At 40.1% G+C, this 22,143-nt stretch overlaps 1 protein-coding gene across 10 annotated transcripts in view; it reads right to left on the bottom strand.

The window, feature by feature from the left end:
* The window catches only part of ITSN1 (intersectin 1), a 246,746-nt gene that overhangs the window by 110,157 nt on the left and 114,446 nt on the right, over positions 1–22,143 (bottom strand). For all 10 annotated transcript variants that reach the window (XM_027557093.1, XM_027556377.1, XM_027553336.1 and 7 more), the window contains exons 12-16: positions 20,103–20,365; positions 17,202–17,351; positions 16,976–17,116; positions 9,356–9,443; positions 9,093–9,232 (exon numbers count right to left, since the gene is read on the bottom strand). In XM_027557093.1, the coding sequence (XP_027412894.1) occupies positions 9,093–9,232; positions 9,356–9,443; positions 16,976–17,116; positions 17,202–17,351; positions 20,103–20,365 (782 nt within the window). The remainder of the gene's footprint in view (positions 1–9,092; positions 9,233–9,355; positions 9,444–16,975; positions 17,117–17,201; positions 17,352–20,102; positions 20,366–22,143) is intronic.

A 22,143-nucleotide genomic window follows, 5' to 3' on the forward strand; every position in this document is an offset into this window, starting at 1 on the left:
TTCACTGCCTTCATAATGAATGAGCCTGCCATTGAAAGCAAGTGTCTGAAACCAAGAGCATAAAAGCCTCAGTAAAGCCAAGAACCTTATTTACTATAACTGGCATTCTCATCTCAACAACAATTCAGTTCCTAGGAGCAATTTTTAGAACTGGTAGCATTATAGGCAGAGTTTATATTTCTAATAGCATCTTGTATCTAATTTACAAAGCCTGGATTTCCCAAGTATATTATGGAACATAATTCTTAACTCTGAATCAGTCCTAAATACTCACATTTTTCTGAGAAATAAAAGATTATCCATTTTTGGAATAGTATACTGACTATACTATCTGCTGCTGAAAATATGCATATTGACCCAAATAATGACCAAGTATGGTCTTTCAAATTTTTGCAGCCACATGGCAAATTCAATGATCTAAAATATGCTTGGTATAAAGACTACAGTATATAGTACCTTATCCATCTCGTAGTTCAGAGCTTCCATCACACACCCACACCAACAGACACACAATTTTCCAAGAGGAAAGATTCACTCATACTCCATGATTTATACTAATTTATCATGATTAACTTTTACAAAGAAGGCTTATTAGCACCTCACAGTAAATGCTGATTTAGACACTGAGCACTCATCTGCATGGGGGAAACTGAAGCACAGAGCTGGAGATGGTTCACCATCCTTAGTTTGAGAAAGATGTGCATTGTCTGAGCAGTGCAGGGAAAGCTTTAGAAAGAAGTCTAAAAGTGGATGACGCTGCCCAGGAGAACCGCCAGGCACTGAAACACTGCCTCCTCCATCGCCACTGACTGGAAAAAACACCATTCATGCTAGAACTCGGCCAGCACACAGTGCCTAGCGGGGACCAACAAGGACTCGACTTTTCAGCACAAAACGTAACATCTAGACGCTTTGTGTCGATTCTGTTTTAGCTTACAATAGAGTCCTGACAACTAGTAAGCTGCACTTTATGTTGCTGTTCTGTATCATAGTGATGATATTAAAATATGGAACGTTAACCTATAAGGGCCAAAGAAACCTATGCCAGTAACTACTAACATTGCCAAAGGAAATGTGAGGTCAAGTGCTGCTGTCTAAAAAGTTCCTATTTGTAATGGTATTTGACACTTGCTAGAACCATAATTTTACACCTACAGCTAAGCACTGTAGGTAAGAAAAATAATGATCAGAATGATTCTATGTGCCCTTAAGGCAAATAGATTCCCCAAAAAATTGTCTTGATTTTCCTGCAAAATGAGATAAAAAGAGAAAAGTCAAAGATAATTGAATTTTTAAATTGAGGTTTCTAGAACATGAATATGAAATTATTGATTCCTAAGCATGATAAAAGTCACTGCATATAGAATACATTTTAAAAGCAGAAAATTTGATAGATAAATTTGGTCCACTGAAATTTACTGTTCACACAAAAGGTAGTAAAAATAAAAGGCTATCAGTTGGAATTCGAGCATAAAAGCTTTAATGTCAGAGTGCCATCGTTTCCTCCCTTCTTGATAGACCTACAAAAGCCAAGTTTATTCATTCTTTTTCCTTTTTAAAGTCATTCTTGATTTTGGGTGATAAATCACAAAGACATTTCTGACTTGGGATCATTTCTGGAAAACATAAATATCATATCTATAAGGTAGCTGTCTACTACAAAAGGATGCAAAAATGTATGCTCAGTTGCTCAGTCGTGTCTGACTCTGGCCCTGCGGACTGCAGCCCTCCAGGCTCCTCTGTTCATGGGATTCTCCGGGCAAGCATACTGGAGTGGGTTTCCATTTCCTTCTCCAGGGGATCTTCCTGACCCAGGGATCCAACTAGTGTCTCCTGCATTGGCAGGCAGATTCTTTACCACTAGCATCACCTGGGAATCCCGCATGGAAAAGTAGTCTTTTCTAAGAGGAAAAAAATGAGTCTTCAATTTCCATTAGGTAAAATAGAAATGGAAAGGTCCACGATTCTAGAGGCCATATGATCCATAGCTCTGACCAGTTCTTGACCAGAACTGTAAGTATGGTTTATATTTTTAGATTGCTACCAATCTGAAATATCTATTAATTTAACTGTAAAAGTAATTGATTTGCTCTTTAATTAATGACTTGAGTACTTCCATCATTGGTTATCAGAAACTGAGTGAGTAGGCATAAATGTAATTCTTGCTTAACTGAAGAAAAAAGGAGCAATTCTCAAAAGAATGAATCTGAACTAGACAGCTGGCAGACAGGACTAAACCAGACGGCATATTAAAAAGAAAGATAGAAAGAAAAAGGAAACAGCATATCTACCCTCTAAACCCTTTCTCATTCAAGAAACTAAATACAATTACACTTCCTGAACACAGTCTTATGCTTGAGAATCTGAGCTAAAACAGGGTACTATTGTTCCCTGTGCTATGTGCTGTGCTCAGTCACTCTCTGCGACCCCATGGACTGTAGGCCCCCAGGCTTCTCTGTCCACGGGTTTTCCAGACAGAGTACTGGAGTGGGTTGCCACTTTCCTCTCCAGGGGATTTCTTCCCGACCCAGGGATAGAAACCGCACCTTCTGCATTGGCAGGTAGATTGCTTACCTCTATGTTATTGTTCCCTTCATGCCCTTATTGCTAAGGAACGGGACATGAACATGAGTGTGCGTCAAAAGAAGTGAATTTGTACCAAATTTGTAGTTTTGTACCAAAGAAACTGTGAGAGTTGGATTTTGCTAAATGGAACCCTCATTTATGGGGCTAGAAATTGAATACGGGTTTTAATGTTCTGATCAATGATTTCTTTTTTTGGCCATGCCCCACACCACGTGGCATCCTTGTTCCCGGACCATGGATCTAACCCAAGTTCCCTGCACTGGAATCTCAGTCTTAACCACTGGATGACCAGGGAAGTCCCCTTTGATGAACTACTTTTAAAAGTCTATGCTCTACAAGTATTTCTCCAGTGTCACCATACTAGTTGATAACAGGTGAACTAAACTTTCTTTCTGTAGATGAACAATTTATAGGAATATAAAACAAAACTAAGTCCTAATTAGTTTTTTAGTCCTAGTTAGTTTCCTAACACACTGAAACCATACTCACAGAAAACTAGTCAATCTAATCACACTAGGACCACAGCCTTGTCTAACTCAATGAAACTAAGCCATGCCAGTGGGGCAACCCAGGATGGGTGGGTCATGGTGGAGAGATCTGGCAGAATGTGGTCCACTGGAGAAGGGAATGGCAAACCACTTCAGTATTCTTGCCTTGAGAACCCCGTGAACAGTATGAAAAGGCAAAATGATAGGATACTGAAAGAGAAACTCCCCAGGTCAGTAGGTACCCAATATGCTACTGGAGATCAGTGGAGAAATAACTCCAGAAAGAATGAAGGGATGGAGCCAAAGCAAAAAGAATACCCAACTGTGGATGTGACTGGTGATAGAAGCAAGGTCCGATGCTGTAAAGAACAATATTGCATAGGAACCTGGAATGTCAGGTCCATGAATCAAGGCAAATTGGAAGTGGTCAAACAAGAGATGGCGAGAGTAAACATCGACATTCTAGGAATCAGCGAACTGAAATGGACTGGAATGGGTGAATTTAACTCAGATGACCATTATATCTACTACTGCGGGCAGGAATCCCTCAGAAGAAATGGAGTGGCCATCATGGTCAACAAAAGAGTCTGAAATGCAGTACTTGGATGCAATCTCAAAAACGACAGAACGATCTCTGTTCGTGTCCAAGGCAAACCATTCAATATCACAGTAATCCAAGTCTATGCCCCAACCAGTAATGCTGAAGAAGCTGAAGTTGAACAGGTCTATGAAGACCTACAAGACCTTTTAGAACTAACACCCAAAAAAGATGTCCTTTTCATTATAGGGGACTGGAATGCAAAAGTAGGAAGTCAAGAAACACCTGGAGTAACAGGCAAATTTGGCCTTGGAATACGGAATGAAGCAGGGCAAAGACTGATAGAGTTTTGCCAAGAAAATGCACTGGTCATAACAAACACCCTCTTCCAACAACACAAGAGAAGACTCTACACATGGACATCACCAGATGGTCAACACCGAAATCAGATTGATTATATTCTTTGCAGCCAAAGATGGAGAAGCTCTATACAGTCAGCAAAAACAAGACCAGGAGCTGACTGTGGCTCAGACCATAAACTCCTTATTGCCAAATTCAGACTTAAATTGAAGAAAGTAGGGAAAACCACTAGACCATTCAGGTATGACCTAAATCAAATCCCTTATGATTATACAGTGGAAGTGAGAAATAGATTTAAGGGCCTAGATCTGATAGAGAGTGCCTGATGAACTATGGAATGAGGTTCGTGATATTGTACAGGAGACAGGAATCAAGACCATCCCCATAGAAAAGAAATGCAAAAAAGCAAAATGGCTGTCTGGGGAGCCCTTACAAATAGCTGTGAAAAGAAGAGAAGCAAAAAGCAAAGGAGAAAAGGAAAGATATAAGCATCTGAATGCCGAGTTCCAAAGAATAGCAAGGAGAGATAAGAAAGCCTTCCTCAGTGATCAATACAAAGAAATAGAGGAAAACAACAGAATGGGAAAGACTAGGGATCTCTTCAAGAAAATCAGGGATACCAAAGGAACATTTCATTCAAAGATGAGCTCGATAAAGGACAGAAATGGTATGGACCTAACAGAAGCAGAAGATATTAAGAAGAGATGGCAAGAATACACAGAAGAACTGTACACAAAAGATCTTCACGACCCAGATAATCACGATGGTGTGATCACTGACCTAGAGCCAGACATCCTGGAATGTGAAGTCAAGTGGGCCTTAGAAAGCATCACTATGAACAAAGCTAGTGGAGGTGATGGAATTCCAGTTGAGCTATTCCAAATCCTGAAAGATGATGCTATGAAAGTGCTGCACTCAATATGCCAGCAAATTTGGAAAACTCAGCAGTGGCCATGGGACTGGAAAAGGTCAGTTTTCATTCCAATCCCAAAGAAAGGCAATGCCAAAGAATGCTCAAACCACCGCACAATTGCACTCATCTCACACACTAGTAAAGTAATGTTCAAAATTCTCCAAGCCAGGCTTCAGCAATATGTGAACCATGAACTTCCTGATGTTCAAGCTGGTTTTAGAAAAGGCAGAGGAACCAGAGATCAAATTGCCAACATCCGCTGGATCATGGAAAAAGCAAGAGAGTGCCAGAAAAACATCTATTTCTGCTTTATTGACTATGCCAAAGCCTTTGACGGTGTGCATCACAATAAACTGTGGAAAATTCTGAAAGAGATGGGAATACCAGACCACCTGATCTGCCTCTTGAGAAATTTGTATGCAGGTCAGGAAGCAACAGTTAGAACTGGACATGGAACAACAGACTGGTTCCAAATAGGAAAAGGAGTTCGTCAAGGCTGTATATTGTCACCCTGTTTATTTACCTTATATGCAGAGTACATCATGAGAAACGCTGGACTGGAAGAAGCACAAGCTGGAATCAAGATTGCCAGGAGAAATATCAATAACCTCACATATGCAGATGATACCACCCTTATGGCAGAAAGTGAAGAGGAACTCAAAAGCTTCTTGATGAAAGTGAGAGTGGAGAGTGAAAAAGTTGGCTTAAAGCTCAACATTCAGAAAACGAAGATCATGGCATCCGGTCCCACCACTTCATGGGAAATAGATGGGGAAACAGTGGAAACAGTGTCAGACTTTATTTTTTGGGGCTCCAAAATCACTGCAGATGGTGACTGCAGCCATGAAATCAAAAGACACTTACTCCTTGGAAGGAAAGTTATGACCAACCTAGATAGCATATTCAAAAGCAGAGACATTACTTTGCCAACAAAGGTTCGTCTAGTCAAGGCTACGGTTTTTCCTGTGGTCATGTATGGATGTGAGAGTTGGACTGTGAAGAAAGCTGAGCACCAAAGAATTGATGCTTTTGAACTGTGGTGTTGGAGAAGACTCTTGAGAGTCCCTTGGACTGCAAGGAGATCCAACCAGTCCATTCTGAAGGAGATCAGCCCTGGGATATCTTTGGAAGGAATGATGCTAACGCTGGAACTCCAGTACTTTGGCCACCTCATGCGAAGAGTTGACTCATTGGAAAAGACTCTGATGCTGGGAGGGATTGGGGGCAGGAGGAGAAGGGGATGACGGAGGATGAGATGGCTGGATAGCATCACTGACTCGATGGATGTGAGTCTGAGTGAACTCTGGGAGTTGATGATGGACAGGGAGGCCTGGCGTGCCGTGATCATGGGGTCGCAGAGTCGGACATGACTGAGCGACTGATCTGATCTGATCTGAAGTCCTAATTTCTTTTTTATACTCTCTAGGCTGGTTTCCTCTAGGGAGAGGAAGGTTTAGTATGGACCAAATTCATACCATCAAACCTGATGTGTGGAATTACTGGACAGTTGAAGTGTTTTGGCAAGGTAGAAGTACTTTTTGCCAACGTTAGCGAGGATGCTGCGGAGGACACACGGAAGAAATCCCAAAGGGTCAGAGTGCTGGCTCGCCTCATTCGTCTCATCTTAGGAGAAATTATAATTGCTAGTGGTAACAAATTCGCCTGTCAGTGCAAGAGACACAGATCCGATCCCTGAGTCGGGAAATTCCCCTGGAGAAGAAAACAGCAACCCACTCCAGTATTCTTGCCTAGGAAATCCCATGGACAAAGCAGCCCAGAGGATGACAGTGCATGGGATCACAAAAGAGTCAGACACGACTTAGTGACTCAACACCAACAACAAAGTGAATAAGCTCTAAAGAAAAAAGAAAAAGAAAAAAGCTTCACATTCGCCAATGTGATTATAACAAAGAAAACAGACAGGAGATACTCAAGAGGCTAAAATCTTAAATCTGCCTCTGAGCTGTCTCAATCAAATTATACATCTTTTTTCTTTTTTTGCAAAAGAAGGAAAGAGTGGCTTTATTTCTTTGCCAGGCAAAGGGCTACAGCCTCAGGAATTGTTCCCTTCAAATTATAAATCTTTTGATCTTCAGTGTACCTGTTTCTGTTTTGATCTTACCAGGCTGGAGAGGAATACTAGAAATAACAACTGTCAGAAACATAATATGGTCACTAAGTCCTCCAAACTTTTGTTTTAAATAATAAAACAATGTAGCTACATACTGACTTGTGATTTTTTTTTACTCTCCACACTGACTTAAATTTAAAGTAATAATGGAAAACTAAAAGTTACAACAGAAAGAAATATTTAAAAACAAGCATATTCGGGTTTCCCTGGTGGCTCAAATAGTAAAGAATGTGCCTGCAGTGTGGGAGACCCAGGTTCGATCCCTGGGTTGGAAAGATCCCTTGGAGAAGGAAATGGTGACTCATAGCAGTATTCTTGCCTGGAGAAGTCCATGGATAGAGGAGGCTGGTGGGCTACAGTCCATGGGGTCACAAAGAGTCAGTCACAACTAGTGATAAACACACATATTTGGAAAAAGGGCCAGTAGAATAAAGGTCTAAAAACTCTCTTGCTACTGAAGTCAGCATTAGTCAACTAAACAGTGAGACTGACTCACATCACATCTGCAGGGTGTTCTCTTTAGCAATGACAACAGTACAACAGCAAAAATAATCTGTAAGTTATCTAGGCATTATCAAATCCACCGACCAGAGGCCATCTTCTGACATGTGAACCTTGCTTTGGGCCAAACTTTTAGAGAAAGGAAATTTAAGAGTAAGGCATAAATCTGGAGTACTGCCTGGGTCAGAAGACACCTGAATACTTAAGTTTATATTCCAAGAGACTATGAAAAAGGATTGCTGGTAATAGTGACAAGTAATAATGAGAGGTAATGTCAGTGTTTCTATTTATTCTAGAGAAGGAGAACTGACAGCTGTAATTCCAATACTTATATGACACATAATCATATATGGACACATACAGAAAATATATAGAGTGCACATACACACATATACAAACATATTCAGTGTAAGCATGAAAGCAATATTTTAAAAAAACTCACAAAGGTAAATTGGCTCAAATAATACTTCCCCTAAGATCATCTTCCTGGAATTGTATAATTGTGAAAACCTCATTACTTATTACTCTGAAAAACAGTACAAATACCTCAAACTCAAATGTCTAGACAAGCTGGCCTAGAATCAAAATTTTAAAGTCAACTAAAAATCTCAAATATGCTTTCAAATTTGTTTTTGTATTTCTAATAATGAAGAACAGAATAATGAAGAAAAGTACTTAAACCTTTCCTAAGTATCAGAAGCTAAACTGGCCAGAAGCAAGTATAAAGGATTTTAGGTTGGAAACAGAAAATACTTGAGGGGGGGAAAAAAAAGTGTAAAATCCAACTTTTTAAAAGAACATAACTGATTAAAAACTTTAATATCTACTTAAATCTAAAGTATGTGATTGCTGTTAATAGGAAATAAGCTGCTTGTATTTCAAGATATTTTACTACAGGATAATAATCACTCTTAATTATAAAGCTGTCACGTTAAACCAAAAGCACCAAATCAGAAAAAGGCTGTGATTTCACCACCGGTACCTCCCCTGGGAGCTTTGGAATTTTCCTGTTACACTGAGAAAATTTAACAAAACCATGCACCACTTCCACCACAGAGACAAAGGTAATTACTCCACTAATCCATAATATTTTAAAGTGTGAGGTCACAAAACAAGGATCTATTTATATTCAAGGACAATCCTGAAGGTAAGAATTGGCGAAAAAAATTCTTAGCTTTCAAAGAGAAAACAGTTCCTTTTCAATCTTCTTCAAAGAACATAAGAAAGATGCAGCTTTTGGAGCCCAGCTTTTGGCAATTCAACTTGATGGCGTTCTCAACAGACAGAAGGATGAAGATGTGCAAAAATGCATTCATGTGAAAGACAGATGTCAAGTCGGGGCCACTTACTCAGCCCTTTATTTAAAGAGGCCAGATTCATTTTTATTTTTTAAAGGACAAAAATTCAACTCAGATTGTTTAATGTTCATCTATAAATGTGACGGCTTTTTATGAAGGCTGACAAACCAGCAGAATAAATTTTCCTGCCTGGAGGTCAAATATCAACTAACCATCTTGGCCACGTAGAAAAAATAACAAAGTAAGACATACATGTGGGCACACACAGAATAGGTACCTTCAGCTGATTGTTGAAAATATCAATCTCCTGTAATTTTGACCTAGTTTCTTTCTCCACTTCATCCAGTTGGTCTCGTAGCTGCTGCCGAGCCAGTTCTTTCGCTTCTAAGGCTCTTTTGAGTGTGAGAAGTGAATCCCCTGTTTTAGAAAAACATGGTGAGATAAGAAAAACAAACTGGCAGTGAGGAAAAACGGCTTTTCAGGTTCTCATTTCTTGCCTGTGAGGAAGGAAAATGTCAACTTTAAAAAGAAAACACCTACTGTGCAAACTGTTTTGCTGAACTTGTTTCAATTGGTCATTGAGTATCTGTTTTTCTGGAATAAGTCTTCCAAGCATTTGCTGGGACTCCTAGGAGAGAAAGAGAATGCAGCAATGAATGGTGGAGAAAACTACCATGTTTAGATCCAAAGTCCTGGCAGGCAGAGGTCAATTTTCTGCTCCTTCAAAGATTCTCCTAACCTCATCCCAAATCGACTACAGCGAAACTGCATTTAATCACTAGTCAGGGTTGTTGTTTTCTTGCCAAGAAATTAACTGTTTGCCAAATGCTTTTCACTGAAATAAAGTTTAAATAAGACAGTTATAGCTCCCTTGATATTTCTTACATTTTTATTGACTTACTGCCTATTTATAAGCTTTTAAAAGTGAACCACAAGTACAACTCAGCAGAGAAAAGGGAAAGGAATGATCTCTCAAATTGCACTAGGATCAAATACAAATGCAGTTACCCTGATATTTGTAAACTGACTCAGTAGTTTAACCAGGAACTGTTCTGTCAGGAACTTTGATCCTTAATAGGGCTGAACTGAGGGTGACCACACACCTGAAGTCGGAAACAGAATTCAAACCAGGACTTTAATAATTAGAATCTTAGCCGCCATATGTGGCTCCACCATATGGAGCTGAGGATAAAGCCACAGTTTTAAACAGCTGCACAGAAATCTTGAATCGACTATTTTTTAACCGACATAGATAAAAGCTAAACCATATTGTACAGGACTGTGAGGCATTTTCATGGGTGACTTGAGAATCAATTGTATTTGCCTAAGTTCAGCTTAAATTATTCAATGTAGTTTCTACATATATAAGGAAAAAAGACAGCTTTTATAGCCTTTATTAAGGAATATTTGACTTTGGGGGCTTCCCGAGTGGCTCAGTGGTAAAGAATTTGCCTGCAATGCAAACCCAGGTTCGATCTCTAGGTTGGGAAGATCCCCTGGAGGAGGGTATGGCAGCTACTCAAGTATTCTTGCCTGGAGAATCCCATGGACAGAGGAGTCTGGAGGGCAACAGTCCATGAGGTCGCGAAGAGTCAGATATGACTGAAGTGACTTAGCATGCATGCACGCATGTATTTGACTTTCATTTTTACTCTGACTTAAGAAAAATAAATCTCTATGTATTAACTTTTCATTTGAAAAGTAAAAATGTCTTCATGAAAAATTTTCACCTGAGGCTAAAAACCAGTCCTTTCTGGAACAACCACCTTTAGATACCGACTGGCTTGTATGTAAGAAATCTTTGTGTACTATACATCCCAACCGTAGGGCGATATAGCTCAGTGGAGAACATTTGGAAGCATCTTCTCACATGAATAATTCACACAAACAAAAGTACTCTCCCCAATCCCATCAAATTTAGACAGAACAGAATACACAAATCAGAACATTTTCCCAAAAAAGCATAGCCAACTGGGCTCCTCCTCTTATTCGCCCCACTAAACCAAGGCCACGTCTCTGACCAATCCCCAATTTTCTTTCCTGAACCAGGGCAAACAAGGAAGTATCAAGATGAAGCCCGGCTCGAAATCACTGAGACACGAAATCTTAACCAGTGGACCACCGGGGAAGTCCCAACATTACTTCTAAATGTACAATCTAACTTTCTAAAAATAGGTCAAATCAGTATGAAGGGGTACTTGAATCATTTGCATAGCAAGAATCTGCTAATACTTATAAAGAAAGAAAACCAATATATCATTGCCTACTATGTACCTGACTTTCTTCAAACCATGCATTATTTTTAACTTCACTGCTTTTTCAGGAACCTTGATTTGTATTTTATTTTCAATAACTAAACACACTAAGCATCAATCATAAACATATGTATGGATACACAGCATTCAGAGATAATAAATAAACCTATGGTTTTTGGTCCTAAATTTTCTAAGGGCATATTTTATGAAACTTCTCATTAATAGTTAGTGAAAGACACAGAGAGTTAACATAGAAAAGATCGTATTTGTGCATGCATTTTAAAATATTTTCAAATAATTTCTAGCAGTGAACTTCTGATACTATTTACATTATATGTCATATGCTAATATTTCAAATATCAAATTAATTAGGATTTCTGTGATAATGAGGAAGGACACTGAAGATATGAACAACACTAAGAACCAACTTGATCAACTTACATTTGGGGGACACCCTACTCAGCTTCAACAGAGTACATGGAACATTCACCAAGACAGATCACATGCTGAGCCATAACATAAGTCTCAATAAACTTAAAAGGATTAAAATCACACAGACTGTGCTCACAGATTATACCATAAATAAACCAGAAATCAATCAGACAGCTCAGAAAAAAGAAATCCAAGTATTTGGAAACTAAACTGCATAATTCTAAATAACCCTTCAAAGAAATGACAAAGGAAATCAAAAACAGGTTCTGAATGGAATGAATATAAAAATACAACATGTTAAAATTTGTGTAATATGGCTATGATGATGCTTGGAAGGTAATTTACAGCTTAACATGTTTATATATTATCAGAAATCAAGAAAGTTCCAAATTCAATAATCTAAGCTCTTCTTAATAGGCTAGATAGAAGCAAATTAAACCCAAAATAAGTAAACGGAAGAAAATAATAAGGAGCCAAAGTAAATGAAATAGAAAACAGAGATACCATAGAGAAAAAAACAATAAAATAAAACTATTTATTTAAGAAACATCAATAAAGCCAATTAGTTCCCAGCTAGACTGTTGGAGAAAAGAGGGAGGTGGAAGAGAAGGGAGAGAACAAAGAGGAGAGGAGGAGTAGAAATGGGAGGTAAATGACACAAATTTTCAACATCAGGATGTAACATCACTACAGACGCTACAGACTTGCAAAGAATAAGAGAATATAGTAAACAATTTTATACAAATAAATTTGTTAACTTAGATGAAACAGACACATTCACTGAAAGATACAAATTATCAAAAGAGAATACAGCACAAATAGAAAACTGGAATAGCCCTGTATCTACTAAACAAATTTTGCAATTATAAATCCTACCACAATGAAATGTCCAGGTCATAAGGCTTCACTAGTGAATGCCACCAAAAATTTAAGCAAGAAACAGTAATCCCTCAGTATCCATGAAGTACTGGTTTCAGGATCTCCACAATAAAAAAACCCAAGGACGTTCAAGTTCCTTACATAGAATAGCTAAGTATGACTGGCACTCTGAATCCTAGGGTTGGTTGAATCTGCACAGGTGGACCAACTGCACTGAGACTGGAGTCTGATAACTATGAAAGGTGGCAAGACAAAGTTTTTAAGAAATATATAGGGTTTTAATCTTCCCTGGTGGGTCAGATGGTAAAGAATCTGCCTGCAATGCAGGAGACTCGGGTCCAATCCCTGGGTCAGGAAGATCCCCTGGAGAAGGGAATGGCTACCCACTCCATTATTCTTGCCCAGAGAATCCCATGGACAGAGGAGCACGATAGGCTACAGTCCATAGGGTCGCAAAGAGTCGGATGCAACTGAAAAACTAACACTTTCATACTTTCATACAGGATTTTAAGAGAGAAGCTGAAAGGGTTAGCTAAGGAGGCAGGGTGGTGTCAAGTTAAGAAGGAAAGTTTTGAAGTAACATAAACTGGGTTAAATTTGGATTCTTGTTGCCCAGCTAGAAACTGATTCTGAAACAGAATATTCCCTTCTAGAATCTTCACTTTCCCACTTATGAGAGTAATGATACTGCCCTTACTAGGGTATTGTGGAATTCTATTTAATATTCACATTAAGGTCTTCACATGCCAGGCCTTCAATAAACAGTAGCTACCACCACAGACAGTCTAACATCCAGTCCATCTGGATTCAGCAAGTCTAAGATCAAATTTCCATTCAAATATGCAGACACAAAGGGACTATCATACTATCCGTTTTACATAAAGAACTTGAGCATCCATGGATTTTGGTATCCTCAGTTAGCTTGGAACCAGGGCACCATGGATATCAAGGGAGGACTACCATTTCATATAATTCTTAGAAAATAAAAAAGAATATACCTTATTTACTTCCTTATTACCCTGATACCAAAGGTAGATGAGGACATTATGAGAAATGAAACTAATATTCCCTATGAATTTAAATAAAAAAACTCATAATAATAATAAGTTGATCTAAACAATAATTTTTAAAACAATAATATACCATGACTAAGGGCAGTTTCATTGAGTTAGACAGGCTGTGGTCCATGTGATTAGATTGATTAGTTTTCTGTGATTGTGGTTTTCAGTCTGTGTGCCCTCTGATGGAGAAGGATAAGAGGCTTATGGAAGTTTCCTAATGGGAGAGACTGACTGAGGGGGAAACTTTATTTTTGGGGGCTCCAAAATCACTGTGGATGGTGACTTGAGCCATGAATTTAAAAGACACTTACTCCTTGGAAGAAAAGTTATGACCAACCTAGACAGCATACTGAAAAAAAAGAGCCATTACTTTGTCAACAAAGGTCCGTCTAGTCAAGGCTATGGTTTTTCCAGTAGTCACGTATAGATGTGAGAGTTGGACTATAAAGAAAGCTGAGTGCAGAAGAATTGATGCTTTTGAACTGTGGTGTTGGAGAAGACTCTTGAGAGGACCTTGAACTGCAAGGAGACATAACCAGTTAATCCTAAAGGAAATTAGTCCTGAGTGTTCATTGGAAGGACTGATGTTGAAGCTGAAACTCCAATACTTTGGCCACCTGATGCAAAGAACTGACTCATTGGAAAAGACCCTGATGCTGGGAAAGATTGAAGGCGGGAGAAGAAGGGGACAACAGAGGACGAGATGGTTGGATGGCATCACCAACTCAATGGACGTGAATTTGAGTAAACTCTGGGAGTTGGTGATGGACAGGGAGACCTGGTGTGCTGCAGTCCATGGGGTCGCAAAGAGTCAGACACGACTGAGCAACTAAACTGACTGAACTGAAGGGCAGTTTACCCCAAGAATGGAAAGTTGGTTTAACATTCAAATTTTAATCAATGTAAAGCACCATATTAATAAAATAAAGGAGGAAAAAACACTTTAAAATCTCCACAGTTGCAGGTCAACAGAGGGAAATAGTGGTAAAAGGACAGATGTAGATCAGCGGAACAAAAGAGAGTCTAGGAAAGATTTTTACAAATGTGGTCAGCTGACTATCAACAAACTACTAAGGTTTTTAATAAACATTGATAGAACAAAGTGGGTGTTGGTATGGAAAAAAGTGACTCTCATTACCTTACCTTGCACTTAACATAAAAATCAATCAAAACTGGATCACAGAACTAAGTATGTTAGATAAAAGTATAAAACTTCTGGAAGAAAACATAAGGGAAAAACATCTTCAATCTTGGGATAGTCAAAGCTTTCTTGGATAGAACATAAAAAACTGTAAAAGAAAAAATAAATTGAACTTTAAAAGTTAAAACACCTGCCCTTTAAGAAACACCATTACAAAAATGAAAAGGCAAGCCAGAGACTAGGTGAAAATATTTGCAAAACACTTATCTGACAAAGGACTTCTTATAAGACTATATAAAGAACTCTGATAATAAGATAAGCAACCCAATAAAGGATGAGTTAAAGATTTGTTCACAAAACACATACAGAAGATGCACACTAATACACATAAGAACCAACAGCCAACAGCATTCAGCCTTCAGGGAGATGCAGATTAAAGTTACATGAGACATTGTTGCCCACCCACCAGAGACACTAAAAACAATGACAAAAGGGAGTGTTGGCGACAGTGAGGAGCAGCTGAAGGGCTGGTGCACCGCTGGTGAGAATGTGAAATGACACAACCACTGTAGAAACAGTTTGATAGACTCTGACATGGCTAAGCACATACTTATATGACAGTAATTCCCCTCCTAAAATTTAACCAAGAGAAATAAAATATATTTCCACATAAAGAAATATAAGTAAATACTCACTGCAGCTTTAGTTATAAAGTCCAAAACTGGAAAAAACCTAAATGTCCCTCAGCAGGTGATGGGATAAATAAGGAAATACTACTCAGTGATGAAAAGGAAGAAAAGCTATGACCAACCTAGACAGCATATTAAAAAGGAGAGAGACATTACTTTGCCAACAAAGTAATGCCAAATTTTCCACCTAGTCAAAGCTCTGCTTTTTCCAGTAGTCATGTATGAATGTGAGAGATGGACTATAAAGAAAGCTGAATGCCAAAGAATTGATGCTTTTGAACTGTGGTGTTGGAGAAGACTTTTGAGGGTCCCTTGGACTGCAAGATCAAACCAGTCAATCCTAAAGGAAATCAGTCGTGAATAGTCATTGGAAGGACTGAGGTTGAAGCTGAAGTTCAATACTTTGGCCACCTGATGCGAAGAATTGACTCACTGGTAAAGGAGGAGATGGGGACGACAGCGTGAGATAGTTGGATGGTGTCACTGACTTGATGGACATGAGTCTGAGCAAGCTCTGGGAATTGGTGATGGATAGGGATGGGGTCACAAAAAGAGTTGGACAAAATTGAGTGACTGAACTGACTGAACTGATGAAATGGAACAAAGGACTGATTCACTCAAAAATATGGATAAATCTCAAAACTGTCAGGCTGAGAAAAAGAAGCTGAAATTAAAGTCACGGTGTCCAAAACTGATCACCTTTTAGGATGGTATGCAGAACAGTATCTACATGAATTGGATACCCCCTCTAACTCAACACTTGAAACCAAACCAGATGAAATTTTAACAACTTGGTGGTGAAAGCTGAATAGGTAATAAAATAAAAGCAGAACTGCTTAGAGTACTCCATTGTGTCTCCAACTATTCTCTATACACGTATCTCTGGAACTCCTCCTGATATACTTAATTGCACTTCTTTATTGTGGTTATCATGGTAAAGCCAAAGTCCCAGGAGTAGACTACAGGTCCTGCATGATCCAGCCCCCAGCTGCTCCAACCATAGCTGTCTCCTTGCTGTAACTGGCATCCCAGAGACCAGCTTATAGCCTTAGTTCTTCTGCACAACTGTTGCCCTACCTAGAACTTGCTCTGCTAGATGTCCATCTGGCTCAGCCATTCACCTCTTTCAAGTCTTTGCCCCAACATCATACTCACAGAGATGCCTGACCTGACCACATTACTTAAAATCACAGGCCTCTCTACTGGAGACTCTCTTCCCTACTCACTCTCCAGAGCAACTTTCCCTCTTCTAATAGAGAACATGCTAGTCTTATTTCCTGAGTCCTTGTCTACCCTGCAGACAGAAGGTAAGCTCCATGAGGGCAGGGTTTGTCTCTGCTATCCACTGCTGGATCCTCAGTGCTTACCGGTGCTTGCACTGAGTTGGCATGCAGCAGTCCCAGCAAGTGTGCTGAATTACCAGACAGCCTACTTTCAGAGGATGAGCTGATTGGACGGCATCACCAACTCAATGGACATGAGTCTGAGCAAATTCTGGGAGATAGTGAAGGACAGCGAAGCCTGGGTGCTGCAGTCCATGGGGTCACAGAGTCAGACACGACTTAGCAACTGAGCAACAAGTACTTTCAGGCAAGTACCCTGTCTGCTTCATCTTGGCCTGCTGGATGCTTGTGCGTGAATAAGTGAATGAAGTGAATCAAAGAAAGGAAGCCAAAAGGCTTTTAAGGGACATATTTTCTCACCTGTAATTGCTGTTGTAGGTGGGTGATTTCTGCAATTCTCAACTCTCTAGATTTGTTTGTGCTCTCAATTTCTTGCCTTTGGGTTGTCAGTCGACATCTGATATCCTGAAGTTTTCCTTCTAATTGATGTTTTTTATCATTCTTTAACAAGTGAAAAATAATAAGAATCATTAGCATTTAACAATTCAATGCAAGTGGGTTCCCAAAGCACAATCAAACTACTCACTAGAGCTTCTAATTCAAATTCCAAAGTCTTTTTCTTTGCTTTCAGTACAACTATGTCTTCTTGTTCTTTGTTTCTTTGATTTAATAGTTCTTGTCTTCGATTCCGTTCCCATTCAAGCTGTCTTTGCCTTTCAAGCTCCCGTTTCGCAGCCTGTGACATACACAAACAGACGATTTATTAACTGCTCAGTTCTTACACTCTTCAATGTCTCTTAATAAACGTTACATCTCGTAAGTCTTTTCTTTTAGGGATGAAATGGTATTAAACACGACAAGTGATTTTCATTATAAAACAGCACAACATTTCATACAAATATGTTATTACTTCTATGGGAAAAAAGAGAATATTCAGAAAGGCAATCACAGTCACATGGGTTGAGAACAGAAAGGACTATTGGATCACTGACATTCGATTCCTTAGGTCTTTAAGGATGCTTGGTGTAGTAAGTAAACCTGCTCTTCCTTATTTACTGACTCATAAAAGAAAACAAGGAAAATTATGGGAGTTCCTTGGTGGCTAGGGCTCCGAGATCCCAATGCAGCATGCCCGGGTCCAATCCCTGGTCAAGGAACTAGATACCACACGCTTCAACTAAAGGTCCCACATGCTGCAACTAAGACCTGCTGCTGCTGCTGCTGCTGAGTCGTTCAGTCGCGTCCGACTCTGTGCGACCCCACAGACGGAGCCCACCAGGCTCCCCCGTCCCTGGGATTCTCCAGGCAAGAACATTGGAGTGGGTTGCCATTTCCTTCTCCAATGCATGAAAGTGAAAAGTGAAAGGGAAGTCGCTCAGCCTAAAGCAGCCAAATAAATACAACAAAATTATCTTTTCAAAAAAGGCAAGTTAACCTAGGAAAACCCCCAGAACTAACACACAAAACAAAAAAAAACTTTCTTCCATCAAACGAGTAATTATTATTTCTTCTGTCATAGGAGAAATTATTTATCTCAAGCTTTAAAAGTCCATGACTCCTATGTCCCTAATCATTTGTTTCCTTGTTAGCACAGAAGGCTCTGTAATTTTTCCAGCAACGTCAGCTCTCTTCAACCCTGACTCTGATGGCTGCTGGGCAGAGGAAGTGTCAGGGCACCTGGCACTCTTCATTGTATCATAACTGCTTCTTACATATTTGTGCTCCAGCTACACTGTAAGGGCCTGGAGGACAGGTGGGTACCTAGTCACCACAACATCTCCAGGAACTTAACCAATGCCTGGCACATCGTAAATGCCATTATATAGTTCTGAACAAACACTCTGAAATGCTTTAAAAAAAAAAATTAAAGAAGGAAAGGTGGCCTATCTTTTGGTTGTCATTCTGGAAAGGAAAATCTTGCTATTATCTGTGTGTATGTGCCTAAATGAAAAGGCACCTTAGAAGCTAGAAGTTTTCAAAAGCATTCATCAGGAGATGAAACCATATTATTTTTTTATAAAGAAAAAAATCCCTCATCTTTAAAATACATTTCATCCACACAAGAGGATCATGGCATTGCTTCTGTCACAACATACTAAAACTGGAAAGACAGACAAGAGATTGGCTTGGCCCACATCCAGGTATGGCACCAAATTTAGGAAGCCTTCCATAAAATACAGTAAAGATTACTAGACTTGTTTTCTAAAGTGGAAAAAGAAAAAGGTGACAAACACTTTAATTATTTAGTGTGGTACCATTACAGTGGTTTAAAAAACAATTTCAGTAAACGCTCAGCCTCTCTACCATATGAACCTTTCTATTTCTATATGTGTATATGAATGCAGAAAAAAGGCTAAAAAATACATAATTGATAGCAATAGTTTGTCATAAGACTCAGTTATCAAAAACTTGTATATGAATGTTCACAGCAATGTTATTCAAAATACCCAAAAGGCAGGAAAAAAAAAAAAAAAAAACCAAATGTCCATCAAATTGATGAGTAGATAAATAAAATGTTGTCTATCCAGGTAATGGAATATTACTCAGTTATAAAAAGGAATAGGTATTTATTCAATCTACACACTGGATGAACCTTGAAAGTGAAAGCCAGACACAAAAAGCCACATATTCTATCATTCCGTTTATCCAAAATGTCCAGAATAGGCAAAGGTGTAGAGACAGAAAGTAAATCTGTGGTTGTTCAGGGCAAGGCGCAATGGGAAAGGGGAATAGTAACTCCTTAATGGTTAACAATTTCTTTTCAGGGTGATAAATCAGTGGTGATGGTCACACAACTTTGTGAATAACTAAAACTACTGAATTGTAAAAAGAAAAAAACAAGACTGGGTTAATGTATTATTGTTGTGTGTGCTCAGTCACTCACTTGTCTCTGACTCTTTGTGACACCAAGGAGTACAGCCTGCCAGGCTCCTCAGTCCATGGGATTTTCCAGACAAGAATACTGGACTGGGTGCCATTTCCTTCTCCAGGGGATTTTCCCATTCCAGGGATCAAACCCACATCTCCTGCACTGGCAGGCAGATTCTTTACGACTGAGCCATCAGGGATGGCCATATTTTTATGCCTTCTTAAAATTTTGTTTCTTCAAACTTAGATGGTATAAAGAATCTGCTTGCAATGTGGGAGACCTAGGTTCGGATCTTTGGGTTAGGAAGATCCCCTGGAGGAGGGCATGGCAACCCACTCCAGTATTCTTGCCTGGAGAATCCCATAGACAGAGGAGCCTGGCGGGGCTACAGTGCACGGGGTTGCAGAGAGTTGGACACGACTGAGCGACTAAGCACATGGCATGTGCGAATCTCAGTTCCCCAGACCAGGGATCGGACCTGTGTCTCCTGCCATCTCCTGCACTGCAGGTGGATTCTTTACCTGCTGAGCCATCAGGGAAGGCCTGATACACTACTGACACTTTAACGATTCTAGAAGAGCGCCCGTGTTAATGACATGACTGTTTCCAGCTGCTCACCTCCCGCCTCTCGATTTCCTTCCTTCGCTCCTCCTCCCTCTGCCGCTCCAGCTCCCGCTGCTTCTCTAGCTGCTTTTCCAGCTCCAGTTGTCTTTTGCGCTCCTGCTCCTGGCGCTCCCGCTCCTTCCTCTCCTGCTCTGCCCGCTCCAGCTGGGCCAGGCGCTCCTGCTCTTTACGCTGCTGCTCCAAGAGCGCTTGTCTCCGCTTCTCCAGCTCCAGGTTGCCCCGTTCAAAGTTCTCCCGCTTCTTATCTTCAAAGGTTACTTTCAGACAAGAGACAGGACGATTATGAAAAGCCATATGATGTTCAACAGACACTTTCAAAGGAAAAACTCCACAGCACATCGTCAATGAGTAACGGACCTGCAGATACGAACTCCCTAAGCTTCCCGCCCGCCTCTGCCCTCACGAATAAGCACCCAGGTACAGGCCCTTACACTCAGCGTCTCGTTTACATACCCTCTCCTGCAGATGAACCGCATCACAGCATTCAGAATGCCCAAAACTCAGTTTCTGGAATAATCTTTCGACAGAACTTCTCCATCACCACTCATTCTCCATACCTTCCCTGTTACTTTATCCTTTCCTTTTTCTACGACCTTGGTTCAGCAACTGACCCTCTCTCTCCGCTATACCACAAACTTCTCCTTTTCTACCTCTTTTTCTTTGGCCAGCAGTCGTGAGGTATCTTAATTCCCCAACCAGCAATTGAACCCTAGCTCCCTGCATTGGGAGCCCAGAGTCTTAACCACTGGACCACCAGGAAAGTCCTTCCCTTTCTATCTCTTTTTCCTTTGCATAAAACTGTGCCATTCTGTTTTCAATTTTAACAAATAGAATGGTTTCTGGAAATAGAGCTAAGATGATACGTCTCCTCCTGGGTTTCACACTGAAGAGCAGGTTGTGCCCTAATCACTATGCAGAGGACACTCAGTAAACTAGTTTTTCCAACCTATTATTCAGTTTCCTTCTTTGAAGAACACCAAGGTAATGAATTTTAGACGATCCTCAGGTCAACAATTTTTTTTCTCTGATCCTTGCTAACACTGTTTGCACCCATTTTATTTTACTTAAAAAAAAAAAAAAAAATTCCATGCTCTATGTCCCTTCTGTGTTTTCAGCAGTGTCAACTCAGCTTTGTGTTTGCCTCACATGCTTCTCCTGGGAGCCAACCCCAGACACTGGAAGCTCTCGCTCCCAGCCTGTGCAGCACGCCATTCCCATTGTTCCCAATCTATTTCAAGAACTGTCACTTCACACTTTGTCTTGAGATATGTAGCTGTGAGCATCCTTTTGGCTTCTTCCCACGTTCCTGCCTGGCCTCCACTGAAGACACTTTCCTTAAACACGGCAGTTAGATGAGAGATCAGAGATGGTAAGCACGTTTTGTTTTCTTGTTCTTTTTGCTCCTTTGTGGTTTCAGAAGAGGCAACACCCATTTCACTCCCCCACTTTAAAACTGCAAGTCCTCTCAGCCAGAGAAAGGAATGAAGTAAATGATACATGCAAACCTAGACAGCGTATCAAAAAGCAGAGACATCACTTCACCAACAAAGGTCCATATAGTCAAAGCTATCTTTTTCCAGTAGTCATGTATGGATGTGAGAAAAGTGAAAGTGGAAACCACTCAGTCATGTCTGGCTCTTTGCAACCCCATGGACTATACAGTCCATAGAATTCTGGAGGCCAGGATACTGGAGTGGGTAGCCATTCCCTTCTCCAGGGGGTCTTGGACCACAAAAAAGGCTGAAAATCGAAAAACTGATGCTTTTGAACTGTGGTGTTGGAGAAGACTCTTGAGAGTCCCTTGGACTGCAAGGATATCAAACCAGTCAATCCTAAAGTAAATCAGTCCTGAATATTCATTGGAAGGACTGATGCTGAAGCTGAAGCTCCAATACTTTGGAAACCTGATGCAAAGAGCTGACTCATTAGAAAAGACCCTGATGCTGGGAAAGATTGAAAGCGGGAGGAGAAAGGGACAGCAAAGGATGAGATGGTTGGATGGTATCACCGACTCGATGGACATGAGTTTGAGCAA

The sequence above is a fragment of the Bos indicus x Bos taurus genome, chromosome 1 (genome assembly GCF_003369695.1).
Source record: "Bos indicus x Bos taurus breed Angus x Brahman F1 hybrid chromosome 1, Bos_hybrid_MaternalHap_v2.0, whole genome shotgun sequence".
Taxonomy (NCBI): Eukaryota; Metazoa; Chordata; class Mammalia; order Artiodactyla; family Bovidae; genus Bos; species Bos indicus x Bos taurus.